A 27,466-nucleotide genomic window follows, 5' to 3' on the forward strand; every position below is an offset into this window, starting at 1 on the left:
AAAATACATTTAAAAATAAGTCATTTGAAAAGTAATACATTAAATATCAATGCATAATTAATATTAAATAAAATACAAATATTTTGCAACATTAAAAAAAATATGTTCCACTATAATCAACTACATTTTAAACAAAATTCTACAGTGAAGTAAAAAATATTACATTTTGATGTATTTAATGTCATTAATTTTAAATATCAATAAAATATGTATATTCATTCTTCATTGATATTAAATACAAATATTGGAAAAATGGAAGTAATTAAAATGTTTACCAGCTCATAATCAGTTTTAATAAGTAAAATTGAAACAAAAATGATACAATATTCAAATGAAGAAGATGACATTTAGATATCTATGTTTTGTATTTAATGTCACAATGTAAAATTAATGTAAAAGATACTCCACTATAATCTAGTAGAAACCCAAATATTTTGATATCATCTATTCTAGGTCACATTTTGGACATGAAAAATATAAACTATATTATGTATAAATAATTTCATTAATCAAAGTATTATATAATAAAAAAGCAAAAAAAATGTAAAAGAACATTTTCATAAAAACAATTGAAAAGAATATTCCACAAATGTATTGGTATCATAAATATATATTTTAAAAAGCACTCTTAAGATACAGAAAAAAACTAGTTCTTTAAATATATAGAATATATATTTTGGAGGGTTATTTCCAAGTCCTGTAAAGGGTAAAAAAGAAAAAAATAGAGTAAGGACACTTAGCATTTAGTCTTGATAAGTCCACGTGGAAATTGCAGCCGGCAGAAGGAAAAAGGTGCAGAAGAGGAAAGGATGCACGGAGTAGGAGAATGAAGTCAGGGGTCAGTTGACGACCTCCGGGTAGCCGTAGTAACTCTCCAGCTCGGCAAAGATGTCGTTGGGGTTCCTGCAGCTGAGGTTGCAGAAGCAGGCCTGCACCCACATCATCTTCCAGGTGAGGGCCGAGCCGTCGGGGCACAGGAAGTCCACGTCCACCGTCTTGGACTTGTAGGGGATGCAGCAGCGCTCGTCCGTGCACACGCCGCAGAACTTGGGCCGGTACCGCTTCCTGCTGGTGCAGCCCGAGATGGTCAGGTTGGACGGCTGCTCCTGGCGGTAGATGTTCACGCACTTCTTGCCGGGCTGCACGGACACACCGCCGGTACGTTTTCATACCACGCTTAACGACGGACGCGTTCCTGATGGGTCCTACCTTGATGTGCTTGACGATGTCCACCTCGCACGGCCTCAGGTTGCACAGCCGCGACTCCTTGACCGGCTCGCAGCGCTCGTTGGCGTTGGAGACCCTCAGCGACAGGCCGCGCCCGCACGTCTTCGAGCAGGGGCTCCACGAGGTGGTCTGGCTCACGCAGTTCTTGTGCCAGCCGCTCAGCTCAGCCGGGGCGGCTTTGGAGACAGAGAGCAGGGACGCATGACTCCATATAGATCAAGGTTGATTGAAAGGTTGAATTGATGTAATGTAATGTAATTTAATAAGTCATAATATATAAGAGAACGTTTTCGATGATAACATAAAATTGGAAATTTATTTCATTAAAAATGGAAATTAATTTCATTAAAAAAACAATGAATAAAGTTGTCATGTCTGGAAAATTCTGTTGCAGAAAAATAACGAATAACAATAATGTTACCATATTAAAGTCAAAACATTATGAGAATAAAGTAATCGTTACAAATAGATCGTTGACTTGAAAAAACTTGAAAATGTTGGGTGAAAACTACTGTCATGCTAAGAGAATAAAGTCAAAATATTAGGAGAAAAAGTAGTATTCTAATGAGAAAAAAACATTTTTTTAACGTACGTTTAAAAATACAGTAAAAACAAATAAATATTGTTATGAGAAAATGAGCAGAAGAACATTTAGAGGAAGAAAGCTGAAATAGCGCCCTACCTTCCACGGCGTGCCGCGGCGCCGTCTTGCGCCCCCTCCTGGGCTCGTCGCAGATCCACTGCTCGCAGCACCGGCCGCGTACCTTGACCCGGCGCGGGCTCTGGCACCAGACGCGAGGGGGCCGGGACTCGGTGCAGAGCGGCACGCAGCCGATGGCGCCGTTGACGCAAACGCACTGGTACTTGCAGCTGGGCTGGAAGCTCTGGCCGTTGCGGTAGATGACGCCGTCGTGCTCGCAACCCGTGCCCACCATGTCTGGAGGCGGGGGGGTAGGGGGTTAGTGTCAGCAGATAACACCAAACTTCCCACAACATGAAATCATCAAGTTTGTACATCACTATGGGTGATATTGCTGCAGTTCGCTTTTGAGCCACAGGAGGGTGCTCGTTCGCTTTTCCATTAGCCACATTCCCAAACGCTATACATATGTTTTTATTTTGATTGATTTATTTTAAAATGTTCACCTTATATCTTCAAAATGTATTTGCATGTATAAGCATTCAAATACATAGACGTATGCATCATCATCATCATCATCATCATCATATGACTGACACTTGTGGGCATGCAGACCTCCGCCAAGGCTAAAGAAATGTTGTTTATTTCGCCGGCTAGTTTGTTGGTGAACTGGCAGCCATGACACTTTGGTGTGAAACAGTTTGGTCCCCGCCGCTCTGTGTGCTCTGCAGCATCTCTGTGCCAGGCCTCGAGAAATGTGGCCATTTTGTAAATACACAGCAGCAACAACAATTCTTTCCTTGGCAGAGGTCAGTAAAAGTGTGTGAAGGTCATTTTGTCGGAGCAACACTTACATGCACACACTCCTTTTTCGTACCTCGGCTTGTCCGAGCTGTAGTCGCAGTACAGGCCCTTGTGGTGGTCGCACGTGTCCGCCTCGTTGCACGCCTCGCCCACCTGCCGGGCGCAGGCCTTGCAGCAGTCGCAGCCGTCCGTCAGGAGGCTAACGCCCGGCGGGCAGGCGGGGGGCCGAGCGGGACACTGGCAGGGCCACTTGCAGTACTGGGTGCGGTTGTACGGCTCCACCGACGGGGGCGGGGCCGTGGAGGCCGGCGCCATGGCAGTGGAATTCTGGGAGATGGCCTGCGGAGAGGAAGCGGGGAAATATGAAGCGGCCTCACCATGTTTATTATGAAGGATGATTATTAATTATCAGGCGTTCTTAGAATAATGAATGCTGAGAGACGCTGCTGTCCATTAAAACATTTTTTCACGGACAGTAAAGGAAATGCATACATTGAGGGCTAATGCATCACAGTATAGCATAGCAATCCTCCAAGGCACCAGCATCCAAGCTCCCCGAGTCAATGTGGGGTCCGTATAAGGCGTTAAGAAGATGCCATCTGCTGTACAAGCTCCACCCACAGACAGTCCCGTTATAAGGTGTTCAAAAAGACATGTTGTTCTTTTTGTCAGGAATTAAAATGACATAATATCCTAAATGATACATGAGAAGGAGAAGAAAGGCCTTAAAGTAGTCTGGCGCAGCTGCTAATAAAACAAGGTGAGAAGCGGCGAAGAGCGTCATGTCCGTGCATGTCTGACCCGCGGCTTCCTGTCGCCCTCTGGTCACATCCGACGTCTCCCTGGGGCAGCATTAAAGGGCTAAACGTCTTACTGTTTTACAACTTTTACAACAGCTGATTTCATTTTTGTCATGACATTTTGCTTCTTGCTTATCACTGTTAGCCATTAGAGACGCAGTACAAAGGACGGCCACTTGGGGTCGCCAAAGATGACCTTAAAGGACAGTCAATCTGCCACAGCCTGCTGCTAATAATACAGCAGTCATAGTTCCCCATCATATACACAGTATTACACAGATTATTTGACATTTCTGAGTGTAAGCTACTGCATAAATAGAAACGTCATCCAACCTGTCGAATCCCGACTGCAGTGAGAATGCACAAGAGGAGCCAACTCATCCCTAGTGAGCAGCCTCACGTGCGACAGGTCATCTGCTCCTCACATCCTCCGCATCGTCCTCCGTCGCCTGGCTGCAGCATCTCAGTCTGAGGCGGCGACCTGTTCAGAGACCACGATGATGTGGGCCCGCAAGGACACGCCCCTTCTGCTCCACTTTCACCGTGGCAGCTCCTCCTCCTGTCAGGCTGGCCTCTCCCTGCTCCTCCCATCCTGGCTCGCCTCCTCCAGGACCTGAAAGTCCAGTTCAAAGCTTCTTCACAAAGGCCGCACGTGATGGCTTTGAAAACATTCTTTTGATTTAAACTTTAAACTAAAAGAAAAAAATACACATGTAAGCCATTTTGTCCTCTGCAATTAGCTAACATGGCGAGTGGCCGCTGTGCTCCACAGGGAAAAATGTGTTTTTGGTTCATTTTGGCTCGTTATGAGTCGGAATTTTGGCACTGAAAGGCAGAATACAAGAAAATAAATGCTTCTATGACATCATTTGAAGGTCACGATCCGACAGGTCCTTCCATCCTCTGTGAGAAAGATGAATAATTTGCCCAGCAATAGCGCTGCACACGTGGACAACAACAATAAATGATGTCACCCACATCCAAGTCGAAGCTGCTATTCCCCGACGTCTCAGTTCCGCTGTCTTTGGACCGCTCCGGTCTCACATCCGCCAGACTTCTGGATGGAATTATCCTCAATGCTAATATGCTAACTCTGTGAATAAAGTTGTCCAAACACGGAGGCACACGGAACAACCTTTAAGCCATCCACGCAAACCCGTATAGCATAAGAACTTATGCTAATGCTACATGCTAAGGTGCCAAATAATCCAGTACCTTTTACACTGAAGGAAATGAAGAATATGACCTGACTATTTTGGTCTCTAAAACGGAAAATCCCCTCATTAAAGCCCCAAATTGAAAACTCCGTGACGGGAATGTTTGCGCTTCAAAGTTAAGCGGAGTCGGGAACATTAAGGAACGGCCAGAGGAGCCTGCAAGGGTGCCACATTCAAGGAAAGACATCAGAACGGGGGAACTATTGATTGTTACCATTTATACAGAGCGACCCACTTCCTTTTGGGGCAGTAATAATTGAGCCCTGTGAATTCTGCCTAGCGACAGTCAGGAAAAAGAATGGCAACACGAAATGTACTTTGCAGTTTGAAAAAAGACAAATCAGGCAGTAAAAAAAAGGTACCAGGGTGTTTTCTCGTCTAACGTCTTCCACATTTCCTGGCATTTTTGGCTTCATTGTCTGATTCTTGGGATTTCAGAGTAGACGTAAGCTCACGCGAGGCCTCTGTGCTTCAGCTGCCTCGCTTATTTGAACGTATGTACAGACCGGTCCGCTAATTATAGACACTTTATATAGCTGCGGTCGACAGCTCATGAACACACACACACACACACACACACACACACACACACACACACACACACACACACACGCAAAAAGAAAAGCAGCTCGCAGCTCTGGCCAGAGAAAGAATGCTCCAGCCTGGCGTGAACCCGCACAGCAGCTCAACACTGGGTCAGCTATGCAATGGTCAAAGGTGGGCCGGCTATGAACGAGTCATTACTGAATCGGGACTCGCGGCTACTCGTCTCCGTTAACTTGTTCACGCACTCACCCCGGCTACTGCTAGCTGAAATGTATTCATGAAAAAGCAGCACATCTTCTTCTTGCTGGAGCATTATCAATAAAATCTATTTGATTTCTGCCCGAACTGCATCACAGGCTCAACAAACTGTCTGACTTATGGGTTGACAAAATTTTAGTGACTCACGGGTGCTCGACAAAGACTCAAGTTTCCCTGACTCGCAGGTTGAGAAAGAGTAGAGTTTCACTGATTCCAGAGTATTCGAAGAGGATTAGAGTTTCACTGACTCATGGGTACTTGACAAAGACTCCAGTTACAGCGACTCATGGGTTGACAAAGACTCTGGTTACACTGACTGACATGAGCTCAGTAAAATCCAGTTCCAGTGACTCACGGAGACCTTCAGTTGACAAAGACAATAGCTTCACTGACTCGCGAGTATTCAGCAAAGACTCAATTTTCACTGACTCATCGGTGTTGAACAAAGAATCCAATTTCACTAACTCACCCAAAGACTCTGACTTACAATTGCTTGGCAAAGAGTCGAGTCTCACTGACTAACGTGAGCACAATGAAGGCTCACAGGCGCTCCAAAAAGACTCCAGTTTCAATAACTCAGGATTGGACAAAGACACAAATTTGAGTGATTCACAAGTTCTTGACGTAGATGAGAGTTTCACCAACTCACAAGTATTCAATGAAGACTCGAGTTTCACCGACTCACGAGTATTCAATGAAGACTTGAGTTTCACCAACTCACGGGTATTCAATGAAGACTTGAGTTTCACCGACTCATGAGTATTCAATGAAGACTTGAGTTTCACTGACTCATGAGTATTCAATGAAGACTTGAGTTTCATCAACTCACGAGTATTCAATGAAGATGTTTCACTGACTCCGGGTGCTGGACAAAAACTCAACCAATATGCATAACCAATAAGTCTCAAATGAACGTTAGCATCTGGCATTTTCTGTTGAACTCCAAAAGGCTCATTTAAATCCTGGTATTTACATCTAAACGAAGAAGATTCCAATCCCTTAAAGCGTGTCGATGCGTGAAGATGTCGCACCGGCGAGGGGGCCCACACATGCCTGTCTCCATATCTGATCAAGGACTCAGAGAGCAGGCTTGGTTCTTCTTGGCGGGCGCTAACAGGCTCCGACGCTGCCGAGTGGAGGTTTCTCTGGCTGTCATACTAAACAAACACCGACGTTCCTTTGAGCAGGAAACAAACACTTTCTCAGTCTGTCTGGGATATAAATGGCTGACTTTTTGAGGTCTTGATTGTGTGAGCTCCGCCTACTGTAGGAATGCTTTGTCTTTGGAGTGTTTATCTTGGCTGGCTCGCCGTCAACCCACGCCTACCACTTCTGGGGTCATCATGTGTACTTTCTAGCGTGTTGCTTTAAATGGTCTCATAAATCACAGCGATTCATAGTTGGAAGACAGATAGTCCCCCTAGTGGCTGAGAAGAGCGCTAGTCATTAGCGGGTTCTCTAGATGATGCGTCTGTAGATGAACACCAAAGGTCAATGAGAAGGTGAGAGTCGTAGTGAAGTTGGAAAGTGGATTTAGTCAACCCATGATGCAGTGAATCTAGTCTTTGTTAACCCACGATGCCGTGAAACTAGTCTTAGTCAACCCATTATGCAGTGAAACTAGTCTTAGTCAACCCATTATGCGGTGAAACTAGTCTGTGTCAACCCATGATGCAGTGAAACTAGTCTGTGTCAACCCATGATGCAGTGAAACTAGTCTGTGTCAACCCATGATGCCGTGAAACTAGTCTTTGTCAACCCATGAAACTAGTCTTTGTCAACCCATGAAACTAGTCTGTGTCAACCCATGGTGCAGTGAAACTAGTCTGTGTCAACCCATGATGCCGTGAAACTAGTCTTTGTCAACCCATGATGCCGTGAAACTAGTCTTTGTCAACCCATGAAACTAGTCTTTGTCAACCCATGAAACTAGTCTTTGTCAACCCATGAAACTAGTCTGTGTCAACCCATGGTGCAGTGGAACTAGTCTTTGTCAACCCATGATGCCGTGAAACTAGTCTTTGTCAACCCATGAAACTAGTCTTTGTCAACCCATGAAACTAGTCTTTGTCAACCCATGAAACTAGTCTTTGTCAACCCATGAAACTAGTTTTCGTCAACCCATGATGCCGTGAAACTAGTCTTTGTCAGTGAAGGTCAAGCAAATACTTGTGAGTGAGTGAGGCTAAAGTCTTTGCCAGCCTGTGAGTCACTGAAACTGAGTCCTTGTCAACTGAATTTGACATGAACTGGGTTTGACGGTATTTCCTTTGCCGGGATTGGAAAGGGTCCGGCAGAATCCGGGTACGAATGAGGCAGTCCTGTGTGTGCAAACACAAAGAGTGGCTCTGCCTGGCTTGGGATGACAGAGTGAAGAAATGCTGGCATTCCAGTGTGGAATGCTCCCGAGAAGGAGTCAAAAGATCCTCGAGGAAGTGCCAGCGGGACAGCAGGGAATCTGACAAGCAGCCAGTGGAAACGGACGCCTGGAATGAAGCCTTCCCTTCATTACGTAACAGATGCTTGGCTTCAGCGGACCTGCGGTAGGTGCATCACGGGGGTAAGCCGGGGACTACCGAGCCCTCGCTCTCTGATGGCTTTAACATCACTCCAGAATGACGCTTCTGTGGTGAGGATGAGATGTTATCAGATGTGGCTCAGAGGCTTTACTGGCTTCCAAAAGAGGAGTGGCGGACTCGCCCTGGTCTTCCACAGGTGCACAGTGAAAACGCACGTCGTGAAAATAGCTGGCTGGCGTGTAATGACTGGGTAATAGATGATGACACAGCGATAAATGCTCCATCCCCATCTGGATGGCTGAAGGGAGCTCATTATGGGCTTGGCAGGGGCCCGGTTGGCAAGGTAACCCGTCGTTACCCGGCCCGGGTTGTAAAGGCTGGCATTATCCCTGCCTTGAGGGATAAAACGCACAGGTGGGGCCTCGCATTGAGGAAGACTTTCACTCTTTGGCAACATGAGTGGACTCTACCGCACCATGTCTCATCTATCCTGCAATAACCTCAGCAGCTAACGGCGGCATTACGGCGGCAACACCACGCCGTGTGCCGGATGACGGCGGACGTGGTTCCTGATGTCATGCGCATGAGTAACGCTTTCCGTCGCAAAGCTGACATAACCAGCCGTTTCCTTATTTTTCTACTGGACTTAATGCCTCACGTCTGGGATTTCAATTAACATATTTTACGTAACGTATTTTGGACACATTTCTGGGATCTTCCATATAAAATGTATTTTTTGTTAATATTTTTGGATATCTGGAACAAATAAGCTGGATTTTCATTATTTATTTAAAATTTGCCTCAGTTTTCATACATTGCGGTTTTCAGTTGTCCTTCAGGAAGAAAATGAATGATGAAAACCGAGGTTCCATCAACTAAACACATTCATTAGATTGACATAACTTATGGGAAAATTTGCTTTGTTTTTTGCCCAACTTTTGTTGCAGAAAATTGTAGTCAAATACCTAATTGAACAACTTTCTTTCCGTCTGCCTCAAACTTTTGGGACAAATGAATGCCAAAAACCGAGGTACACTTACTTTCACATTATTTTTTCGCATTATTTCCTAGTTCCTATAATTATTCTCTATAAAATGTGATTTAGTTAATATTTTGGGTGTCTACAACAGATGTGTTACATTTGTATTATTTCCTATGGGGAAAAAATGGCTTCAATTTCCATGCGATTTGGTTTTCATTGACCACAAAATCCTAAAGATTCTATCTTAGAGTTTCCAGGGTACTTGGCAGCAACGGCAACACCAAAGAGATCACGACGAACAGCAGCAACATCCATGTAGCGTAACATATCATTAGCATACAACAAAAGCACGGCATGTCGCCGTCTTTTGTGGTTTTTCCAGATCCAGTGAGGTCAGGCTGACTTATCCGCAGTCCCAGTCAGCGGCACTAACCGCTGGTGGTGCAGCATGTGCGGTGCGTAAGGGGCGAAAAAGAACATTTGGGGAGAAAAAACGAGCACATCAGACCGATGGGCTCAGAGAAAAAAAAAAGTCTGGCACATCTTTCCAGTTGGTAATTTAGTAATTTTAGACGCAGGGTGTGGAAGTGCGCCACAGAGGGAAAGCATCTGCCGTTATGAACCGCTTCCAAACCTTTCACCTTCTTTAAAATTGGTGATGACTTCCCCAACGTGCACTATAACAACCAACATCAATCAAGTTCTGAAGGTTTTGTAAGCCACCGGGAAGCCCCTGACAGCTAAATATTAGCTTTGAAGGAGTTTTAACATCTGCAAACACCTGCTGGAGAGACAGCTGTTAGGAGCACTTTGTGGATGAAGATGTCTATCCCCTAAAGACGCAGATGAATAGTAAATCTGGAGTGCTATTCAAGCTGTACAATTACTACTAGTGGTACAACAGTAGCCAGTAAAGGCATTTTGGAGAAAGAGGCCTAAAGTCCTGGGGAAGACACTTGCTGACGGTAATGAGTTTGTCACAGAGGATTATTACTGTTGACGTCTTGAGATGGTCCCTCACTTTCTTTTTGTAATCGAGGTTGGGAGGCATTTAATCATGAAGTCGCTCATGAAAAGATGAAATACTCCAGAGTTTAGAAATGGATTTGAAGGTTCAGGTTGTTTTCAAGAAGTATGTTTTCTTGGGCTGAGCCAAACGGTGGCGGCTGGTCTTCTTCCTCATTTTGCGGCAGGAAGTGTGTTGTCAGTCCCATGCAGGCTCTTGACAAGTCATTACTCTTCTAGACGTCAGACATGAAAACACCGTGGTCGGTTTAACATGTCCCAGGACTACTGATGTCAACGTGTTTGGCTTGTACATGGCGAATTAAGTGAGATCAGCGACGAGCGTTAACCAGCCTGCCGTCACATCAGGCCGATCCTGAGTGTGGTCCAAGTGGAGGATGGGCAACGTGATGCGAAGCATGGGCGGCCGCCACAAAGACCACACAAGAGACCCCGGCAGCCCCCAGGAAGGTGAGACCTCAAAGAGCAAAACTGGACGTCCCGTTTGATGCTACGTCAACTGTCTGGTGTCTAGGGGCAGAGGACAACGTGGCCGTAGTACTCGCCGACTATCCGCCTCCAGAAGTCAGCGAGCCCATCTTCAAGATGGGGGAGAAGCTCAGCATCATCTCGCAGTACGGCCATCTACGTATCTGAATCTTCACATTTGGTCTGTTGAGCAGAGAACCGCAGAGGCTCATGATTGTTCTTCACTTTTGGTTGGCGCTCAGGGACGCCTACTGGTGGAAGGTGGGTTCCCTCCAGACAGGGAAGGAGAGCTACATCCCCAATAGCCTCGTGGCCAAAGTGTACCACGGGTAGGTACCCCTGCAAATCCACCTCGCACAAAGACGGAGTCCATGGCGACTGATTTAAGAACCGATCCATCAGTTGGCTGTTTGAGGGGGTGACGAGGTGTGATGCTGAGAAGCTGCTTCTTCTACCCGGCAACAGGGTGGGCTCCTTTCTGGTGCGGGAGAACGCCACAGAGAGAGGTGAGGAACGTGACCTGAACTTCTTATCCGTCTGACATCCTTTCATGACTCAGCAAAAGTCTGCAGTGACTAAGCGTGTGAAGACGTTCACAGGACGGCCAACTTCTGCTTTCCTTTTTAAACCCGCCACAACTTCCTCAAAATAACTCCCCACTGAAAGCTCCAATGACTCTGTTTTCAGGTAAGTACGTGCTCTCGGTCAAGCACAACGCCATCAAGCACTATCGCATCTCCAGGCTGGACAACAACTGGTACTACATCTCGCCTCGCCTCACCTTCCAGTGCCTGGAGCACATGATCAACCACTACTCCGGTGAGGGACGTGGCTAGCAGTAGAAATGTTTCTTATCAGTGGCTGACTGCGTTGTCTGGCACTGGGTCAAACAGGAAATGTGCATTTTTCCATGCAGACCACACATACACCGACCTAAGTGGCGGAACTTATTTCCGTTGATGTTTTCTAAACTTGAAGGCCACTTTTGCTTCATTTTAAAGACACAGCGGATGGCATGTGCTGCGTCTTGACCTCTCCGTGTTTGTCCAACCCAACGACTCCAGCAGCAGGCGAGCCGCCAGTCGTCATGAGGTGCCACTTTGACTGGAATAAAATAGACAGGCGAGCTGGAAACAAACACAACCACAGACACCGCCGTCTCTTTTGGAACACCGCTCATTATGTTTAACGTCTTCCCGACCAGGATGCAGCTGACCAGCACGGGCGACCACCACAACAACATGGTGAGCTACGGCGTCAGGAATAGCATGGCCGACTACCTGTCCTTTTCCGGATATCACCAGGAAGCCCAACGCGTGAAGGGGGAAAACAGGAAGAGGAAGAGCAAATCTGTTTACACATTGCCCAAAAACGGCCTGGCCAACATTGACTATGATGACCTCTAGGGTCCGATGAAAAGACTTCTCCTACACTAGCTGCTGGTTTTATACTTTAGCCTAAAGCCTGGTTTAAGCCATCAGTGTACATTAGCCAGGCTTGCTTTACTCCTTCTCATACAAGTGTCCATACAACGCGTTCCTTTCGGGAATGCCTTCTCCGATTCTCCCTCTCTGTATAACTCTGGACTACAAGCTAAATGGAAGACGGACTCATTGAGCGGTACAGTGGAGTCAAGCGGGACCATGTAGTGACTACGCAGTAGCGTAGACCAGGCTTGAGCGTGCGTTCATACTTGTAATGTTTGAACGCCATTACACGAACCCCGGCATACACCAAACGATTGGACCGCTCTTTGCTTGCAAGTACGGTAATCCCTGGTTTATCACGGTTAATTGGTTCCTGGGCTGGTCTGACGGAAAGGTGGTTGCCGATGGCCGCCGACAGCCTCTCTGACCACGGCCCAGCGTCAACAACATTCATTCACATTGATAGACCAGTGTGACTTACATCACATAGTAAGTCACCAAAGCTGCCCCATCAAGTACATACGTATAGTACACTGTATGTTCTGTACTGTGCAGCTCTTGCACCATTCAAAAACAGAACTGTGTTGGTCATATTGTACGTTATTTCAGATTCAGTGATGAAAATCCTTTGTCGGCTATTTCCAAGTGTTGAATTTTCCCTCTGATCGCTGGCCTAGAAATTCTTTTAAGATGACAAACGGAGCTGAAAATATTTATCACCGCTGCAGCAGAACAGAAGAGGGTTAGGAACAAAATGCGTCTTTTGCACTTCCTATACACATTATGACCACAAAACTAAGTGGACACGTCCAAATAAAGACGGCGGACGAGTGGTCGAGGATGATAAGCTGAGTGTGGCTGAGAATGTAAACACGAACGGGGGGGAGTGGAAAGATGAGTCATTAGCGTTCAAACCAGAGACATCTCTTCGTTTAAAAACAATGTCTCCATCACTCATGGATGTGACATTTCTGGGAGTGAAGGTTCACTTTCTGGTGGAAAAAATAAAATGAATGGAGACAAGCACAGGTATCTACTAGGATGGTCTGGGAGAGTTCATACTTCCTGCAAGGCCTGTGAAACACTGTCATCGATAACAACTTCCTGCATCTGGCAGAGTTGTATCACTACGATTCGTGGAAGAAGAATCGTGTGCAGACAAAGCTATAATTAGCATAATTATTTTTGGATTATTTCCCACATGTAGTAAAGCAATAATTCTCTCTGTTTTGTGGTGTCTTTCAATTATTTTCCAGCGATGTGGACAAAACTTTTGTCTTTCTCATTTTCTGTGGCGTCTTACTTTATATAAAAAAATAAAAACTGCATTCATAGTATGTGTCTGATTGAATTCTTAAAATGACATTATTTCTGGGAGACACAAACATTTCAAAGCTTATGACTTGGGAATTGACCTGACTTGGCTCCAGACTTATGACCTCAGTTATGTCCTACAGGAAAATGGATTTGATTTTTCTCAGACCCTTTGGAATGACCAATAAACACGAGGCACCACTGTGCACGTGAAAAAGGAGGGGGTGAATATCCAGCATTTTTAGCATATATCGTCATATATCCAAAAAACTTTTATCTTTTACAATCTCATTAGTTAGCTAGCTAGCTGCGAGAGCAGACAAGCTCAGCGTTTTGTTCTCAATTAAAAGACCAAATAATGCCTGGGGGAGGGGGGGGGTCGACGCCACGCATGAGTGCAACGGTGAGCGCATGTATATGCCGAGTCAGCAGAAAGCTGTAGGCGCTTTTCCACTGTTGTGTGCTTTTTCTACATGTTCAAACCCGGCGATGGCAGCACTCGTGTAGCTAAATGAGGTCACCGCCTCCACACATTGCTGCATGAATACGTCCCTTTGTAAAGGGTACTGCATATGCTACTTTGTCCTTATCCTGCTCTGTGCTGATTGGACACACTCAGACCACACACACATAAACACAAACATACACCACGCTGTGAACATTTTCGGCACTTTTGACCACACCCAAGGCTGTGTTCTGTATTTTTAGAGCAATATAGAATCTATCGTAGAGTCAGGCGACTTGGGGAGTCCTCACCGCAACTACAGTAAATGTACGCCGTCATTTGTACTGTAAAGTACTTCAAAGTTCAAGAACCGTCTTGTGACCAGGTTGGAGACTGCTAGTACGCTGTCCTCCGTGCCAATCATCACACGAGGAGCAAACAAAGACTTCCAGAAGAGCAGAGCAGCAGAGACGCATCAAAACTAACAAGAAGCCAGAAAAAACCTAACACACATCCGCTCAGCACGAGTACTTACTTTGGACGTACGTGAGATGGACACAAACAACCAAGAAAGTCCTGTTGGATGTATTCATGTAACAATCAGGGCCACACACGGAAATGATAACACTCAGTAGTTTGTAGTCTATAAAAAACAAGTTGGGACGAAAATGGCCGCACTGTAGTTGGTGCAGGTGTGTTGGTCTAATGTTGGCCTAAAGTCGGTGTAATGTTGGTCTAAAGTCACTCTAAAATCGGTCTAATGTTGGTCTAAAGGTGGTCTAATGTTGGTCTAAAGTTGGTGTAATGTTGGTCTAATGTTGGCCTAAAGTCGGTGTAATGTTGGTCTAAAGTCACTCTAAAATCGGTCTAATGTTGGTGTAATGTTGGTCTAAAGGTGGTCTAATGTTGGTCTAAAGTTGGTGTAATGTTGGTCTAAAGTTGGTCTAAAGTTGGTCTAACGGTGGTCTAAAGTCGGTGTAATGTTGGTCTAAAGTCACTCTAAAATCGGTCTAATGTTGGTGTAAAGTTGGTCTAAAGGTGGTCTAAAGTCGCTCTAAAATCGGTCTAATGTTGGTCTAAAGGTGGTCTAATGTTGGTCTAAAGTCGGTGTAATGATCTAAAGTCGCTCTAAAATCGGTCTAATGTTGGTGTAATGTTGGTCTAAAGGTGGTCTAATGTTGGTCTAAAGTTGGTCTAATGTTGGTCTAACGGTGGTCTAAAGTCGGTGTAATGTTGGTCTAAAGTCACTCTAAAATCGGTCTAATGTTGGTGTAAAGTTGGTCTAAAGGTGGTCTAATGTTGGTCTAAAGTTGGTCTAAAGTTGGTCTAAAGTTGGTCTAAAGTTGGTCTAATGTTGGTCTAACGGTGGTCTAACGGTGGTCTAAAGTCGGTGTAATGTTGGTCTAAAGTCACTCTAAAATCGGTCTAATGTTGGTGTAAAGTTGGTCTAAAGGTGGTCTAAAGTCGCTCTAAAATCGGTCTAATGTTGGTCTAAAGGTGGTCTAATGTTGGTCTAAAGTTGGTGTAATGGTCTAAAGTCGCTCTAAAATCGGTCTAATGTTGGTGTAACGGTGGTCTAAAGGTGGTCTAATGTTGGTCTAAAGTTGGTGTAATGTTGGTCTAAAGTTGGTCTAAAAGTGGTCTAATGTTGGTCTAAAGTTGGTCTATTGGTCTAAAGGTAGTCTAAAGTTGGTGTAATGTTGGTCTAAAGGTGGTCTAATGTTGGTCTAACGGTGGTCTAAAGGTGGTCTAATGTTGGTCTAAAGTTGGTGTAATGTTGGTCTAAAGTTGGTCTAAAAGTGGTCTAATGTTGGTCTAAAGTTGGTCTATTGGTCTAAAGGTAGTCTAAAGTTGGTGTAATGTTGGTCTAAAGGTGGTCTAATGTTGGTCTAAAGTTGGTCTAAAGTTTGTCTATTGTTGGTCTAAAGGTGGTCTAATGCTGGTGTAATGTTGGTCTAATGTTAGTCTAATGTTAGTCTAATGTTAGTCTAATGTTAGTCTAATGTTAGTCTAATGTTAGTCTAATGTTAGTCTAATGTTGTGTCTCCTGCTTTCCAGCCTCAGGGATGAGAGAAAAGGACAAAGCGGAGGAAATGAACAGCAATTCTCTACACCGAGTTCTTCTAATCTCCTCACTTCCTCCCTCACAGCTGTCCAAACGTCTGACTTCCACGCCACGATGGATGCAAGTTCTCTTCTTTGCTTTTAGTTCACCGCGCATTTTCAACTTTTGGATAATTAGAAACGATCACATGGTAGCACTCGTGTACACTTTTCTGCCGCAGTATATTTACTTTCCCCTCAGGGCTCATATGAAGCAAGAGTTACAGAAAGTGTGTGTTCACCTGGTGTTCACCTCCATTTAGAAAGTAAAGGAAGTCCTCACCCTGAATTTGAGGCAGACCGCTTCCTTCTGCGTCGATTAAAAATAAAATGTTTCTTGAAAATGCATGCAAATGATACTACTCTCAAGAGAGGTGCCCAAATACCATGAAAAAGAATTGTGCAATCATGCGGGCTTCCATTGGTCACGGACATTTGATTACATTTCCATGATGCACAATCATGCTAAATAAATACTGTACTGTAGAGGAGGGAGTCTGGGGGCAATACAAAGACAGACAACAAAAACAGCAGCATATATAACTGTAATAACTGTTGTTACTGTTATAACTGTAATAACTACAGTATAATCTTATTGGAAAATCACCATCACTGTAATAAAAGCTGTATATTGAACTGAACTTTACAATAATATAATTATATATACATTTATTACATTATACATATTTATTATTATTATTATAGTATACACACAATAAGTATTATATCCTATTTTCAATTACTTCATATTTATGTCTTTTTTGGTGTTAAGTAATGTGACGAGATCCAGTAATGGGCCGTAATGTCGCTAATAGAGGAGCCATTTAGCTCCTTATTAACAAGTCCGACAGCATGAGGTCAGACTTATAAAGAAAACAAACATTTTCACATGGAAAGTCTGGAAGGCGGGACATTCTGGAAAGTCTCCAGTTGAGTTCCCGCCCAGCAGGTCTTCTTCCATTTCCACATCAGGTGCCATGTCATACGGCAAAGTGTTAGAGAAGCTGGCTGCTGACTTTGTGTTTATTTCTGTTTATTAAGCCTCCACGGTGCGCCACAGTTACATTTTTACTGCGGCCAAAGGAGCGGGAAAGGCTCCAAAGCCGTGAGGAAATGGAGCTTTAATGACGGCACAGGATGCTGCCAAGGCGCCATGATGAAGCTGTGATGTGGATGTCTGAAATGCTGCCTATGCTGGAGCTCCCCGCAGGGCTGCGATCTAGCTGTGGTGCTGGATATTTCAATGTGTTTTGTCTTGTGTCTAACTATCATTTATACATTTGGTGTGGCAGGCTGAACGCTTTAAATACCTGGATAAAAAAGCACACTGCATCCTCCCTGGCCGGGTTCTTTCCTCTGCTCTTGGCTTCCGTTCAAGCTTCCCTGGAGCGGACAGATGTGGAGGAATTCATCACCCAGGTCTTGAAGGTCTAGGATATAAAATATGAAAGACAGGCTAGGTGATGAACGAGGTGGATGACATCAAGACAGGAAATAACTTCACTTTTGAATATTCCGAGAACAAGAACAATGTTCAATATCCTGTTAGCTCCAAACAGCTGCAGCTAACAAGTAATACACACATTAGGCTAACAGGAATAATGCTAACGAGCGGCATTGTGCAAAACTTTGAAGGAGGTCACCGCTAAGTGCATGTAGCGCTTCATTAAGAAATGTATCACCATCATAAAGACGATTTATGCCGACTCGTATGCTAGCACGCACTTTTCTCACAGCCGGAGGGATCAGCGACTCTGGCAGAGTCGGCAGACAAGCTTCCCAATGATTGATTACATCTCCTTTTGGCACGTCCATTAGACCTGAGTACGTTCATAATAATAATAATAAGCGGAATGTTTTTAAAGCTCACAAGCCCAAAGCTTTTGCAAAAAGCACATTGGACAAGTCCTGGTGTGCGCCTCGTGTTTTAGGACTTTATCACCGCATTCCAGGACATTTGATATGGGAGTTCTCCACAATTTCATCTGCAAATGCGGCACATGTTGCTATCAGGCCACACCAGTGCAGCTAATTATTATAACTTGGATTTTTTAGGCTTTCAAGTTAGTGGTTAGAGCGCCACCTGCACACATCAACCTGTAAATTCACTTTTTTTAACCCTAAAATAAGGGGCAAATTCATTTTCAAAAATTCCAGTTTCTAAAGTTTGGAGACCCCGCCTCATGCAATAAACCAAAGTGCCTCCAAACCTTTGACTGGTGGATCACGATGGCATTCTCATACAACAACATGAGAAAGTGTCTCCAGGTTGCTGTTCTCATATATCAACATGAAAAAGTGTCTACAAAATGTCGATTTTTGACATCATCATGATGCGTTCAAGTTCAAAAGTCCCAAGTTTGGAGACACTTTCTTATACAATAACGCAACAAAGTGTCTCTAAACTTTTGTACGTACAGGAAGCTGCCCAAGACAAAACTCTCACAGTAGTTTTTCCTCAATTTGCCATTGTTGTTGTCATTGCAGCTTTTCCAGGAAACAACTTTCTTCCACCAAGGAAGACACTTTCTCATACAATAACATGACAAAGTGTCCCCAAAGGTTTGAGGGGGGTGCAGTCACAGTCAGACCTATATTAAGACTGGTCCCCATTAGCTAAAAAAAAACCTTCTTGCTGTAGTTTTCCTCAATTTGCCATTGTTGTTATTGCGCCTTTTCCAGGAAACGACTTTCTTCAGGCTTCATCTTAGCTAAAATGACTGTTTAGGGGGATCAAATTCCACCTATAAAAGTGATTTTTTTTACATTTTTAGAAATTTGGACGTTATAATAACAGAATGTTATATTATCGCAAAGTCCGCCTTTTCCAGGAATTGCTTTCTTCAGGCCTTCATTCATCAAAAATGGCCTTTGTTAGGTTACAGCGCCACTTGTTGACTTGGCATGCACGTGGCAATGTATGCAAACGGGTTAAACCATTCCTGCAGTCCGCCTTTTCCAGGAAATTGACTTGACAGCCGACTACAAAGGCTTTAAAGTTGGTGGTTAGAGCCCCCCCACTTGACAGCATGCAAATGTGTTTTAAATGTATTTTTTAACAACCACTGAGGGAGGAGGGGGGGTGTAAACGACAAACAGACCTTTTCCGTCACTTTGTTGTGCCTTCCCCATGACTCCCCAGGACTCTAGTGGACTACGACGAGCTAAGATGCCAAGCTGGACGAGCTCCGTGTCGAGCGGAGCGTGCCAAAGAGGAAGCTGGCTGTGGTGCTTGGAGCTGACGTGGAGGTGTGTGTATGTGTGTATGTGTGTGTGTGTGTGTGTTCACAAGCAGTAGCTTGTGCAGCTGCAGACACTCCAGAGATGACGGCCCCGCCAGTGAACACCCCCCACCCCGACATGGAGACCCTTAGGGAGTCGCTGGAGCGTTCCAACAATAAGTAGTAAAATGCAGGGAATGTACACAGACTGACAGATACAAATAGACAGCAGCAGACTGATAAACACATGCAGAACTTGCAGGAAAAAAGCAAAAACAGGAAAGCTCATGAGGTTGTTCCACAAATAACAATCTCCAGTAATGTGGGATCTTTTATGGGTTCCTGGTAAGTGTTTGGACCTTTTCCAGGTTGAAAAAGGAACAGCCATGTTGTAAAAGCTGTAAACGCCCTGTGGTAAGAGGACAATGACGGACAAAAACATATTCCTTTTTAGCGCTTATTCATATTTGTGCATGAATTACAATGTATCCTAAAATCCTCGGAGGGCTGTCTGTGTTCCTGCCGACTGTCCCTGTCCTTGTTCTGCTGGGCGGCGCAGAATTCTGCCTAGCAACAAGTGGCTAGTGTTCGATATTATTTTTACACCGACATATTCAGTGAAATTTCAGTCTAAAAGTTTCTCATGGAAGGCCTCATCGACACACTCACATAGCAAAAGTTGCACAACACATACATATGACTGGGCCATGCTAGCGATAGGCTGAAACAATGAAATGCTTTGCAGTTTTGATGTGAAAATATTTCCGTGTGGATAGCTACTTCATTACTACTTCATTTTCACTCTCTGTTACCCAAAATATTGCTCTTATGGATCATTGACTACTTTTTCCAATAGTAATTTACTCCAAAGAACCAGGAAGAAAGGCTAAAGGCGCAGCCATGTTGTTGCTAGCTGTCATTCATTTTCTTTTTTGTTGTCATTGTGTCCGAAAGAGTGACTCAGATGACCATGCACTTTTATTAAAAAGTGTGCGGTTACATCAGCGTTACTCTTCTCAGGCTGATGCAAGTTTCCCCTTTTGGTTCCGATCTATCATCTGCAGCCTTCCCCAAGAGAGTCATGGAAAAAGTCAGCAAAATCGCTCCTGACAGCAAAACTTTCCGTCCCGGCGGTGGCGCGCAGACAAGCCGATACACGGAAAAGTCATTTTACACTCGCTCTCTCTTTGTCTTAATTATGGAGACTTAAGATGAAATCATCATTACTCAGCCTGTCTGGTGTGCCTGTGGGGGGGCCTAACCATAATCCTTAGACATGCTCCCTCCAAATTCTAGTTATGATTGCTATGTCATTGATGGGGGCCAAACATTGGGGGGGACAAACTTAGTTTTAATACATTTTAGCACTGAACTTGTGGACATTTGGAGTTGTCATGGTTGTCATGGAGTTGTCTGGTTTTTGCTGCCACCTAGTGAACAACGTGAGCAACTGTTCGGTGTGGGGGTATTGAAAGTAAAAACGTTTACCTAAATGATTTCCGTTTTGTGGAACAAAACACTGCAACAACCACTTTTATGTCCTTTATGTCCATCTCTTTATATATATTATTATTATATCTCTTTTATCGCTTTATAGCGCTGTAAGGCAACAAACACGTTAGCACAGCTAGCTAGGAACAAATTATTACTTCCCAAATCGTTTGTAACGACGCGTCAAACTTTATATTAGTTAAACTTCATGTGAAGTTTAACTATATTAATATGTGCTTACCTGCTCAGGTAGGGCAAAGATGACAAACTTTCCACAGATTCCACTTCCGTTTAGCTGTCGTTTGGCTTCCTGAGTCAAAACATAATGAACATGTTAACATGTTAACAACTTATATACATTTATTACGCGTATTATTTTTAAGACAACAGTATAACAGTACAGTACTTTAACAGTAAATAACAATATATTTGCTAATTGGGTGTCGCTAAGCATAACCGGAAACATTTGCACACGCGCACATCACACGGCTTTCTGTTAAGGGCGGACCATTTTGTGTTACACCGTTTGTCGTCCGACAAGAAAAAGTACGAGTTTATCGAGACACCGGCTGTTCCGATAATACTTTTAATGGACGTCGAGGGCCAGATTGATGCCGAAAGGACAGCACCTTCGGTGATTGATCGTTACTACACACGATGGTACAAAGCTGGTAAATATGCTTTCAACGAAACTGAAAAGAAATGCCGCTTCCGTTAGCCTAGCTTAGCCTAGCCTGTCATAAGGGAAGCAAGAGCACGAGACCCCTGTTTAGGCAACTATAAGGAGAAGAAGAATAAATGAATGTTTTCCAAGTGCATGTATTTATTATAGTTATTTTCTCATGTAGATATGAAGGGTAACCCGTGTGAGGATCACTGCATTCTTCAGCATTCAAACAGGTAAGACAGTAACAGACTATGGGTTTGTATGCACGGTATTGATTATTATTATGGCATGATTTAAGATGCATTAATATATTGTCTCTGTTTTAGGATATGTGTTATCACCTTAGCCGAGACTCACCCTCTCCTTCAGAAAGGGCGAACAATCAAGAAAATCAATTATCAAATCAGTAATGGCTGCAGCCGCTTGAACAACAAAGTGTCGGGCAAGTCCAAGCGGGTACATTTCACACAAAATGTGCTGATTTATCCTCCACATGTTTCACCATTTTTTTGTCTACTCCAGGGAGGCCAGTTTCTTACAGAATTTGCCCCTCTGTGTCGGATCACGTGCACGGATGAAGCAGAGTTCACCGTCTACAGGTGAGCACTCGGGCGCGCAAGGTGGCGGCGGTGTGCACGAGCGCTGCAGTTCATGAAGTGAACTTTGTGTCATCTTGGCAGCTGCATTCGGGGTCGTCTGCTGGAGGTCAACGAGAACATCCTAGAAACACCTGCTCTCTTGCAAGAAAAGGTAAACGGGACATATTTGAAACACGTCCCGTGTGACTAACTCTAACTTGCGTATGTGTGCACAGCCGTCCACGGACGGCTACATCGCCGTCATTCTGCCCAAATTCGAGGAGAGCAAGAGCATCACCGAGAGCCTGTTGAGCAGAGATGACTTTGAGAAGCTAGTAGCTGGAAGAGACGGCGTGCAAGCGACGGCAAAGGTCTCCTGACGAAGACTTTCTTCAACTTTTTGTGGTTTGTGGAAGTGATGCACTGTGCCTTCCGATTATTAGATGCACCACTTCATTCGGGACACGAGCTAACGTGGTCCACTACAGGGAAAAAAAGATAACTCCGCCTATATTCATCATGGTGCTTGTGCTAAAATGCACTGCGTCACACGGTCAGCTGGTTCTAACACAAGGGTCATGTTAGAAAAGCATAACATAATATATTTTTAATGATACAATTTTTGCAATAGGCCTAATTATGTTGTTAGATTAGATTGTACATAGGGCAAACTTTTTTTATTTATAATTTTTCATTTGCAACTGAAAAATCATGGCTATAAGATATTGCACTTTCTTGTAATATGTTAAAAAACAAGACACATTTAATAAAAAATATTGTTTATTCATCATGTCATTTTTTTTAATTATCTCCTTTTGTCAAAAGAATAGATGGTCCAAAAACTAGATCTATGATTTCTTCACATCTGTCCTACCTCTCACTACATTACCCAGCATCCTTAGCTGCTGCCACGTGTAAAAAGCATGTACCTCCTTGACACCTCAAGTACCCTCACACGCTCATCAGTATGTCGCACAATAATCTTTTCCAGTACACTCAACATGGTTTGATAATGCTCATAAATCATTCATTAATGACACCTTTAGTATGATAAAATATCCTTATTTGGCAAGTAAGTCTTTCTTTAGCCCCGATATAATATGGCACATAGTAAAGCAAACTGGGACAAACAGACGCAGAACAAGTGTACGAGTGTTAGCACACCGACATGGGGGTCCGGAACACAAGCTGGCATCATGCACGCACTCTTTTAGGGTTTAGCTGGTGTGCAGCAACATCTTCACCACATTTGTACACAAGGACACAAACCAACACGAAAGCATGGCAGACGCCACCAGGTGGCGCTCGGAGTCTCCATGAATCCACAACGCTGAGGTTGGAGGATTTTTTTTTTGGCAGATTGTCGCCTCCCAGTGGACAGAGCTGGGCGCGCAGGTTAGAAGCTACCTGGAAGAGGTAGCCTGAAGGGGGGGGGGGGGGGGGGGCAGGAGCAGGCCCAAGCAGGCTGGTTCTTAGTTGCTCTCCAGCAGGTTGAGGCTGGCCATCTGCTGCTCGAAGGGTTTGACACCAAAGTCGCCGTCGTTGTTGTTGTTGTTGAGGACGCGGTCGCCGTCTTGGATGGGCGTGGAGGCATCCTGGCGCTCTCGCCAGTCCTGCGGCGAGCCCAGACTGCTCCTCTCGGACTTGTACTGCACCAGGAAGACCAAGATGTCAACATTTCATCCGGGTTTTTGTACTCAGTTTTCACCCGGATGAATGTTATTTTTACCTTCCTGTTGAGCTTGTTGCAGACAGGAAGGAGGTTGAGCACGTGGGTCAACACCCCTCTGGTTTTCTGAATGGATGAGTCCACCTGGCGGCCAAAAACAACATGGAACTCTCCACAAAGACGCCGAGGTGTGGACATTGTGCACGTGGGTGTAGTTACAGTACCTTCTGGAAGGTGGCGGTCTTGCCCTGCACGGGGGTCCTGGCCCCCGTTTGCAGTTGCTGACACAACAAAGCCAGTTTCTCCACCTCCGACATCACTGTTGACTTCTCCTCTCCAAGCAACTGAGGAGGAGACCAAAAGATGTGGAACACACACTAAGGCCCATCATGTGACCTTTTCCAGGGATGCTCGGAAACCAGGATTTTTGGACTATTTGACACAATCATGAATTTCATTTGTTGAATGTTTTGGAGGTTTGGAGGTTGGTGGTTTCCCATGTTTTTCTTTTTTTGTGAGAACTTTTTTTTTACAAAATGGCTTGTTTTGCTTGTTTTACCAGAACATGAACAATAAACTCACATTTTGGGTTTTTTTCTGACATTTTCTCAACTTATTAACTGAAAACCTGAATGAAAAGCAAGCTTGGGGGAGTGTAATTACATGGGAAACAATTAATTTTTGTTCAAGATTTAAAAATAAATAATACATATAATTAATTTGATAAATAAATAAAATTAAATAGGGTAATTTTTTGAATTATTAGTTGTATTTATTTACATATTTTATTATTGCACATTAAAAATATATTTTATATTATATTTATATTAATATTATATTTTATTGTATTTTATCTTTCAAAATCTTAATTAGACTTATTAATTATTCATTGTAATAATCACGTCCCAGATGTTTGAAGACATTTGACTGTTTGTGAAGGTTTCGACCCAGCTACCATATCGATTGTGAGGATCAATGGCGGCCGGGAGCTCCGGTCCATCAAGCACATCAATAACCAGCAGGTTTGATCGAAACCCAGACTAGTCACTCTGGACCTGAGCGACCTCTAACGTCTTGTGCTGGATCATTCAAAATCAATCATGTTCCCGCTTTAGCAACCGCACACTTTCGTCAAAGCCAACAGGGTTCTTGCTTGACTTTTACGGGGTGACCCTGAAGGGGGCGCTGGTTGAGTCCTACAGTACCTGAGTGAAGAAGACTTGTAGGGAAGAACTGAGCTGGAGTCCTTCTTCTGACAGAACCTTAGGAAGGAAAACAAGCGTGTCAATCCAGCGTTTTCTCCCGCTTCTTGAACTCATCTCCTGTGGCGGAATCAATCCCGCCTGACATTTGCCGACTCGTGCAAATGAGCGCACGTCATCATGCCGTGTTTAAACAGGCAGGAAGAAAGGACACAGACGCACCTCGGCTTGATGGAAAAGATCGAGTGTCGTCTTCAGCAGACCCTCCCCTCTGGGAAATCAATCGATAGGGAAGAAAACACAGAACATGAGGAAAGGAAGGAAGGAAGGAAGGAAGGAAATAAGTCAACCCAGCAACAAAAACACCAGCGAAGGATGCGTGTGCTGACCTGGTGAACAGGTACATGTTGTAGGCCATGCTAGCCAGGCTCTGGCTCTGCCGGACGAAGTCGTGCTCTTGCTCCTCCCACTTGTCCACCTCGGCGTCCACGTCCGATGACAGCAGGCGGAGCTCCAGGCCCAGTTTGGCCATGCTGGTCTGCTCCTGCACGGGCAAACACAAAACATACACGCCATTGACAAAACTTCACTCAAGCACGTAACACACCTGGTCTGACAGAGAATAAGAAGAGGTAGCAGGAGGGATCAGTCACGCTAGTCACCCCTCGAGAAAGCCGTCTTTTGTAAGTGACTCTATGACGGTGCATCTTAGTCCTGGTGTCGGTCAGGCTGAAGTGTTTTTGTATCCTTGTTAAAATGCATCCGTAATGCACCCAAACTACGGTGGCGGTCGGGGGTCAAACAGGAGGAGTGCACATTCAAAATGTGCCGCCATTAAAGGGATTGCCCGTTAAAGCGTCATTAACGCGTTAACGTTGACAGCCGTAGTCGTTAGTACATAAAAACCGAGACGCATGGACGCTCACCTCCGCGTCCAACTTGACAGCCTTGGCGGTCTTCAGGTTAGCCGAGTGTTTCTGCGGGAAGGGAGGGGGTGTGTCATGATCAGGTGACGTCAAAGGAGGCGTGTCATTGGCGGATACTCACCCCCGGTCGAGGAAGTGACAAATAAGGTCTTTTGTCTCCTGGGAGCAGAAAAAGGATGGCAAGGTGTCAGAGTCCGTATGGACCGGGGGGGGGGGGGGGTCCAAACATACTGAAGGCTCCAAGCAGCCCACGTAGACATGCTAGGAGGTTATTTATGTCATAGCTAAGGTAAGCCATGGCTGCACTTTGGCCCCCCCACCTCGCTTGCCCTCGAAGACGTCGTCGATCTCACGGACGAGCAGCGCCATGTCGCTCAGCTGGGACTCCCACGCCTCACAGAACACGTCCAGGTTCTCCTTGGCGATCTTGCTGGACGGGTGCAGCGCCAGCGTTTGGGCCGCCGAGATGATCTGAAACGTTAAATTATTTTATAGCTTTGTGTCCCGCTATTTAGAATCCTCAACGTACAGGCTTTATCCACGCGTACGCCCCACGGAGCTTTATTTTGAAAACCAGCTGGGGTGAAGCTCCGTAAAGGAGGAGGATCGGCCTATTTAAAGATTTTATTTGTCGTCCGTGACAGACCAACCCATCACACTGAAGGAAGGCTAATGACGGTGCTAATTTGTCCCACAGGAAATGAGGATATTCCCTGCCGTGTTATACGTGATAGCCAATTAGCCCCCCACTCCCACCCCCGGGTCCTCCTCATGCCGCTACGTTATCCATTTCCTGAACCCTGACCTCGGGAGCGGAGTCATTACCGCAGGGCCTGACACCAACCCTGCAGGACGGGAAGATTCTGTGTGTTCTCACGGCAGACGCCCCCCACCCCCACCCCCACCCCCACCCGCACCAACATTACACCAAACGGCTTTACCTGCGGTCCGATGACGTGGAAGGTCTCCTCCGCGTGCGTGCACGTTATCTCCAGCGGCTCGGTTCCGGACACGTGACACAGCAGACGGCAATTCTGCAAAGAACCCACCAGTTAGCAAACCCTACCAAGTTAGCGCCACCTGCTGGTGTGGAGGATTATTGCAGCCATACAACAAATTCCACACCCACCAGTTGGTGAGTTACCCGAGAGTTAGTAACACTCCAGTGTTCCGGTGAGTACCCGGGAGTCGGTGAAATTCAAGTCTTCATTGAGTCAGTGAAACTCGAGTCTTCGTCTTTTCATGAGTCGGTGAAACTCGAGTCTTCGTCTTTTCATGAGTCAGTGAAACTCGAGTCTTTATCTTTTCATGAGTCAGTGAAACTCGAGTCTTTGTCTTTTCATGAGTCAGTGAAACTCGAGTCTTTGTCTTTTCATGAGTCGGTGAAACTCGAGTCTTTGTCTTTTCATGAGTCGGTGAAACTCGAGTCTCTGTCTTTTCATGAGTCGGTGAAACTCGAGTCTCTGTCTTTTCATGAGTCGGTGAAACTCGAGTCTCTGTCTTTTCATGAGTCGGTGAAACTCGAGTCTCTGTCTTTTCATGAGTCGGTGAAACTCGAGTCTTTGTCTTTTCATGAGTCGGTGAAACTCGAGTCTCTGTCTTTTCATGAGTCGGTGAAACTCGAGTCTTTGTCTTTTCATGAGTCGGTGAAACTCGAGTCTCTGTCTTTTCATGAGTCGGTGAAACTCGAGTCTCTGTCTTTTCATGAGTCGGTGAAACTCGAGTCTCTGTCTTTTCATGAGTCAGTGAAACTCGAGTCTCTGTCTTTTCATGAGTCAGTGAAACTTGAGTCTCTGTCTTTTCATGAGTCAGTGAAACTCGAGTCTTTGTCTTTTCATGAGTCAGTGAAACTTGAGTCTTTATCTTTTCATGAGTCAGTGAAACTTGAGTTTTTGTCTTTTCATGAGTCAGTGAAACTCGAGTTGTTGTCTTTTCA

The 27,466-nt window shown here is 44.8% G+C and overlaps 4 protein-coding genes across 7 annotated transcripts in view; 2 read left to right on the forward strand and 2 right to left on the reverse strand.

The window, feature by feature from the left end:
* Positions 1 to 146: 146 nt before the first annotated feature.
* ccn4a (cellular communication network factor 4a) lies at positions 147 to 20,994 on the reverse strand. Its single transcript, XM_058046924.2, has 7 exons — positions 20,730 to 20,994; positions 17,087 to 17,206; positions 3,805 to 4,084; positions 2,722 to 3,010; positions 1,910 to 2,164; positions 1,210 to 1,403; positions 147 to 1,139 (listed from the first exon to the last, which is right to left on the reverse strand). The coding sequence occupies exons 3-7, from the start codon at positions 3,850 to 3,852 to the stop codon at positions 840 to 842; spliced, it is 1,086 nt and encodes a 361-aa protein (XP_057902907.2). The 5' UTR covers positions 3,853 to 4,084; positions 17,087 to 17,206; positions 20,730 to 20,994; the 3' UTR covers positions 147 to 839.
* sla1a (Src like adaptor 1a) lies at positions 10,003 to 12,362 on the forward strand. 2 transcript variants are annotated; one of them, XM_058046925.2, is made up of 7 exons: positions 10,003 to 10,469; positions 10,534 to 10,633; positions 10,730 to 10,816; positions 10,890 to 10,993; positions 11,175 to 11,306; positions 11,489 to 11,609; positions 11,692 to 12,362. In XM_058046925.2, the coding sequence occupies exons 1-7, from the start codon at positions 10,397 to 10,399 to the stop codon at positions 11,891 to 11,893; spliced, it is 819 nt and encodes a 272-aa protein (XP_057902908.2). In that variant the 5' UTR covers positions 10,003 to 10,396; the 3' UTR covers positions 11,894 to 12,362. The 2 variants fall into 2 exon arrangements, with proteins under 2 accessions (XP_057902908.2, XP_057902909.2); XM_058046926.2 differs by lacking the exon at positions 11,175 to 11,306.
* On the forward strand, positions 20,965 to 22,520 carry abitram (actin binding transcription modulator). Of its 2 annotated transcripts, none has more exons than XM_058046927.2 (6): positions 20,965 to 21,159; positions 21,337 to 21,388; positions 21,482 to 21,611; positions 21,678 to 21,754; positions 21,836 to 21,905; positions 21,970 to 22,514. In XM_058046927.2, exons 1-6 carry the CDS (start codon positions 21,078 to 21,080, stop codon positions 22,111 to 22,113), a joined length of 555 nt encoding a protein of 184 aa, XP_057902910.2. In that variant the 5' UTR covers positions 20,965 to 21,077; the 3' UTR covers positions 22,114 to 22,514. The 2 variants fall into 2 exon arrangements, with proteins under 2 accessions (XP_057902910.2, XP_057902911.2); XM_058046928.2 differs by having other exon boundaries at positions 20,991 to 21,148; positions 21,970 to 22,520.
* ctnnal1 (catenin (cadherin-associated protein), alpha-like 1) overlaps positions 22,496 to 27,466 on the reverse strand; it is a 34,137-nt gene continuing 29,166 nt past the window's right edge. For both annotated transcript variants that reach the window (XM_078791836.1, XM_078791835.1), the window contains exons 10-19: positions 26,472 to 26,564; positions 25,851 to 26,001; positions 25,652 to 25,689; positions 25,531 to 25,581; positions 24,994 to 25,148; positions 24,827 to 24,875; positions 24,608 to 24,664; positions 23,627 to 23,746; positions 23,463 to 23,546; positions 22,496 to 23,382 (exon numbers count right to left, since the gene is read on the reverse strand). In XM_078791836.1, coding sequence (XP_078647962.1) covers positions 23,206 to 23,382; positions 23,463 to 23,546; positions 23,627 to 23,746; positions 24,608 to 24,664; positions 24,827 to 24,875; positions 24,994 to 25,148; positions 25,531 to 25,581; positions 25,652 to 25,689; positions 25,851 to 26,001; positions 26,472 to 26,564 — 975 coding nt within the window. In that variant the 3' untranslated portion in view covers positions 22,496 to 23,205. The remainder of the gene's footprint in view (positions 23,383 to 23,462; positions 23,547 to 23,626; positions 23,747 to 24,607; positions 24,665 to 24,826; positions 24,876 to 24,993; positions 25,149 to 25,530; positions 25,582 to 25,651; positions 25,690 to 25,850; positions 26,002 to 26,471; positions 26,565 to 27,466) is intronic.

The sequence above is a fragment of the Doryrhamphus excisus genome, linkage group LG7, assembly GCF_037039965.1.
Source record: "Doryrhamphus excisus strain RoL-2023G ecotype Guam linkage group LG7, RoL_Dexc_Guam_v1.1, whole genome shotgun sequence".
Lineage (NCBI taxonomy): Eukaryota > Metazoa > Chordata > Actinopteri > Syngnathiformes > Syngnathidae > Doryrhamphus > Doryrhamphus excisus.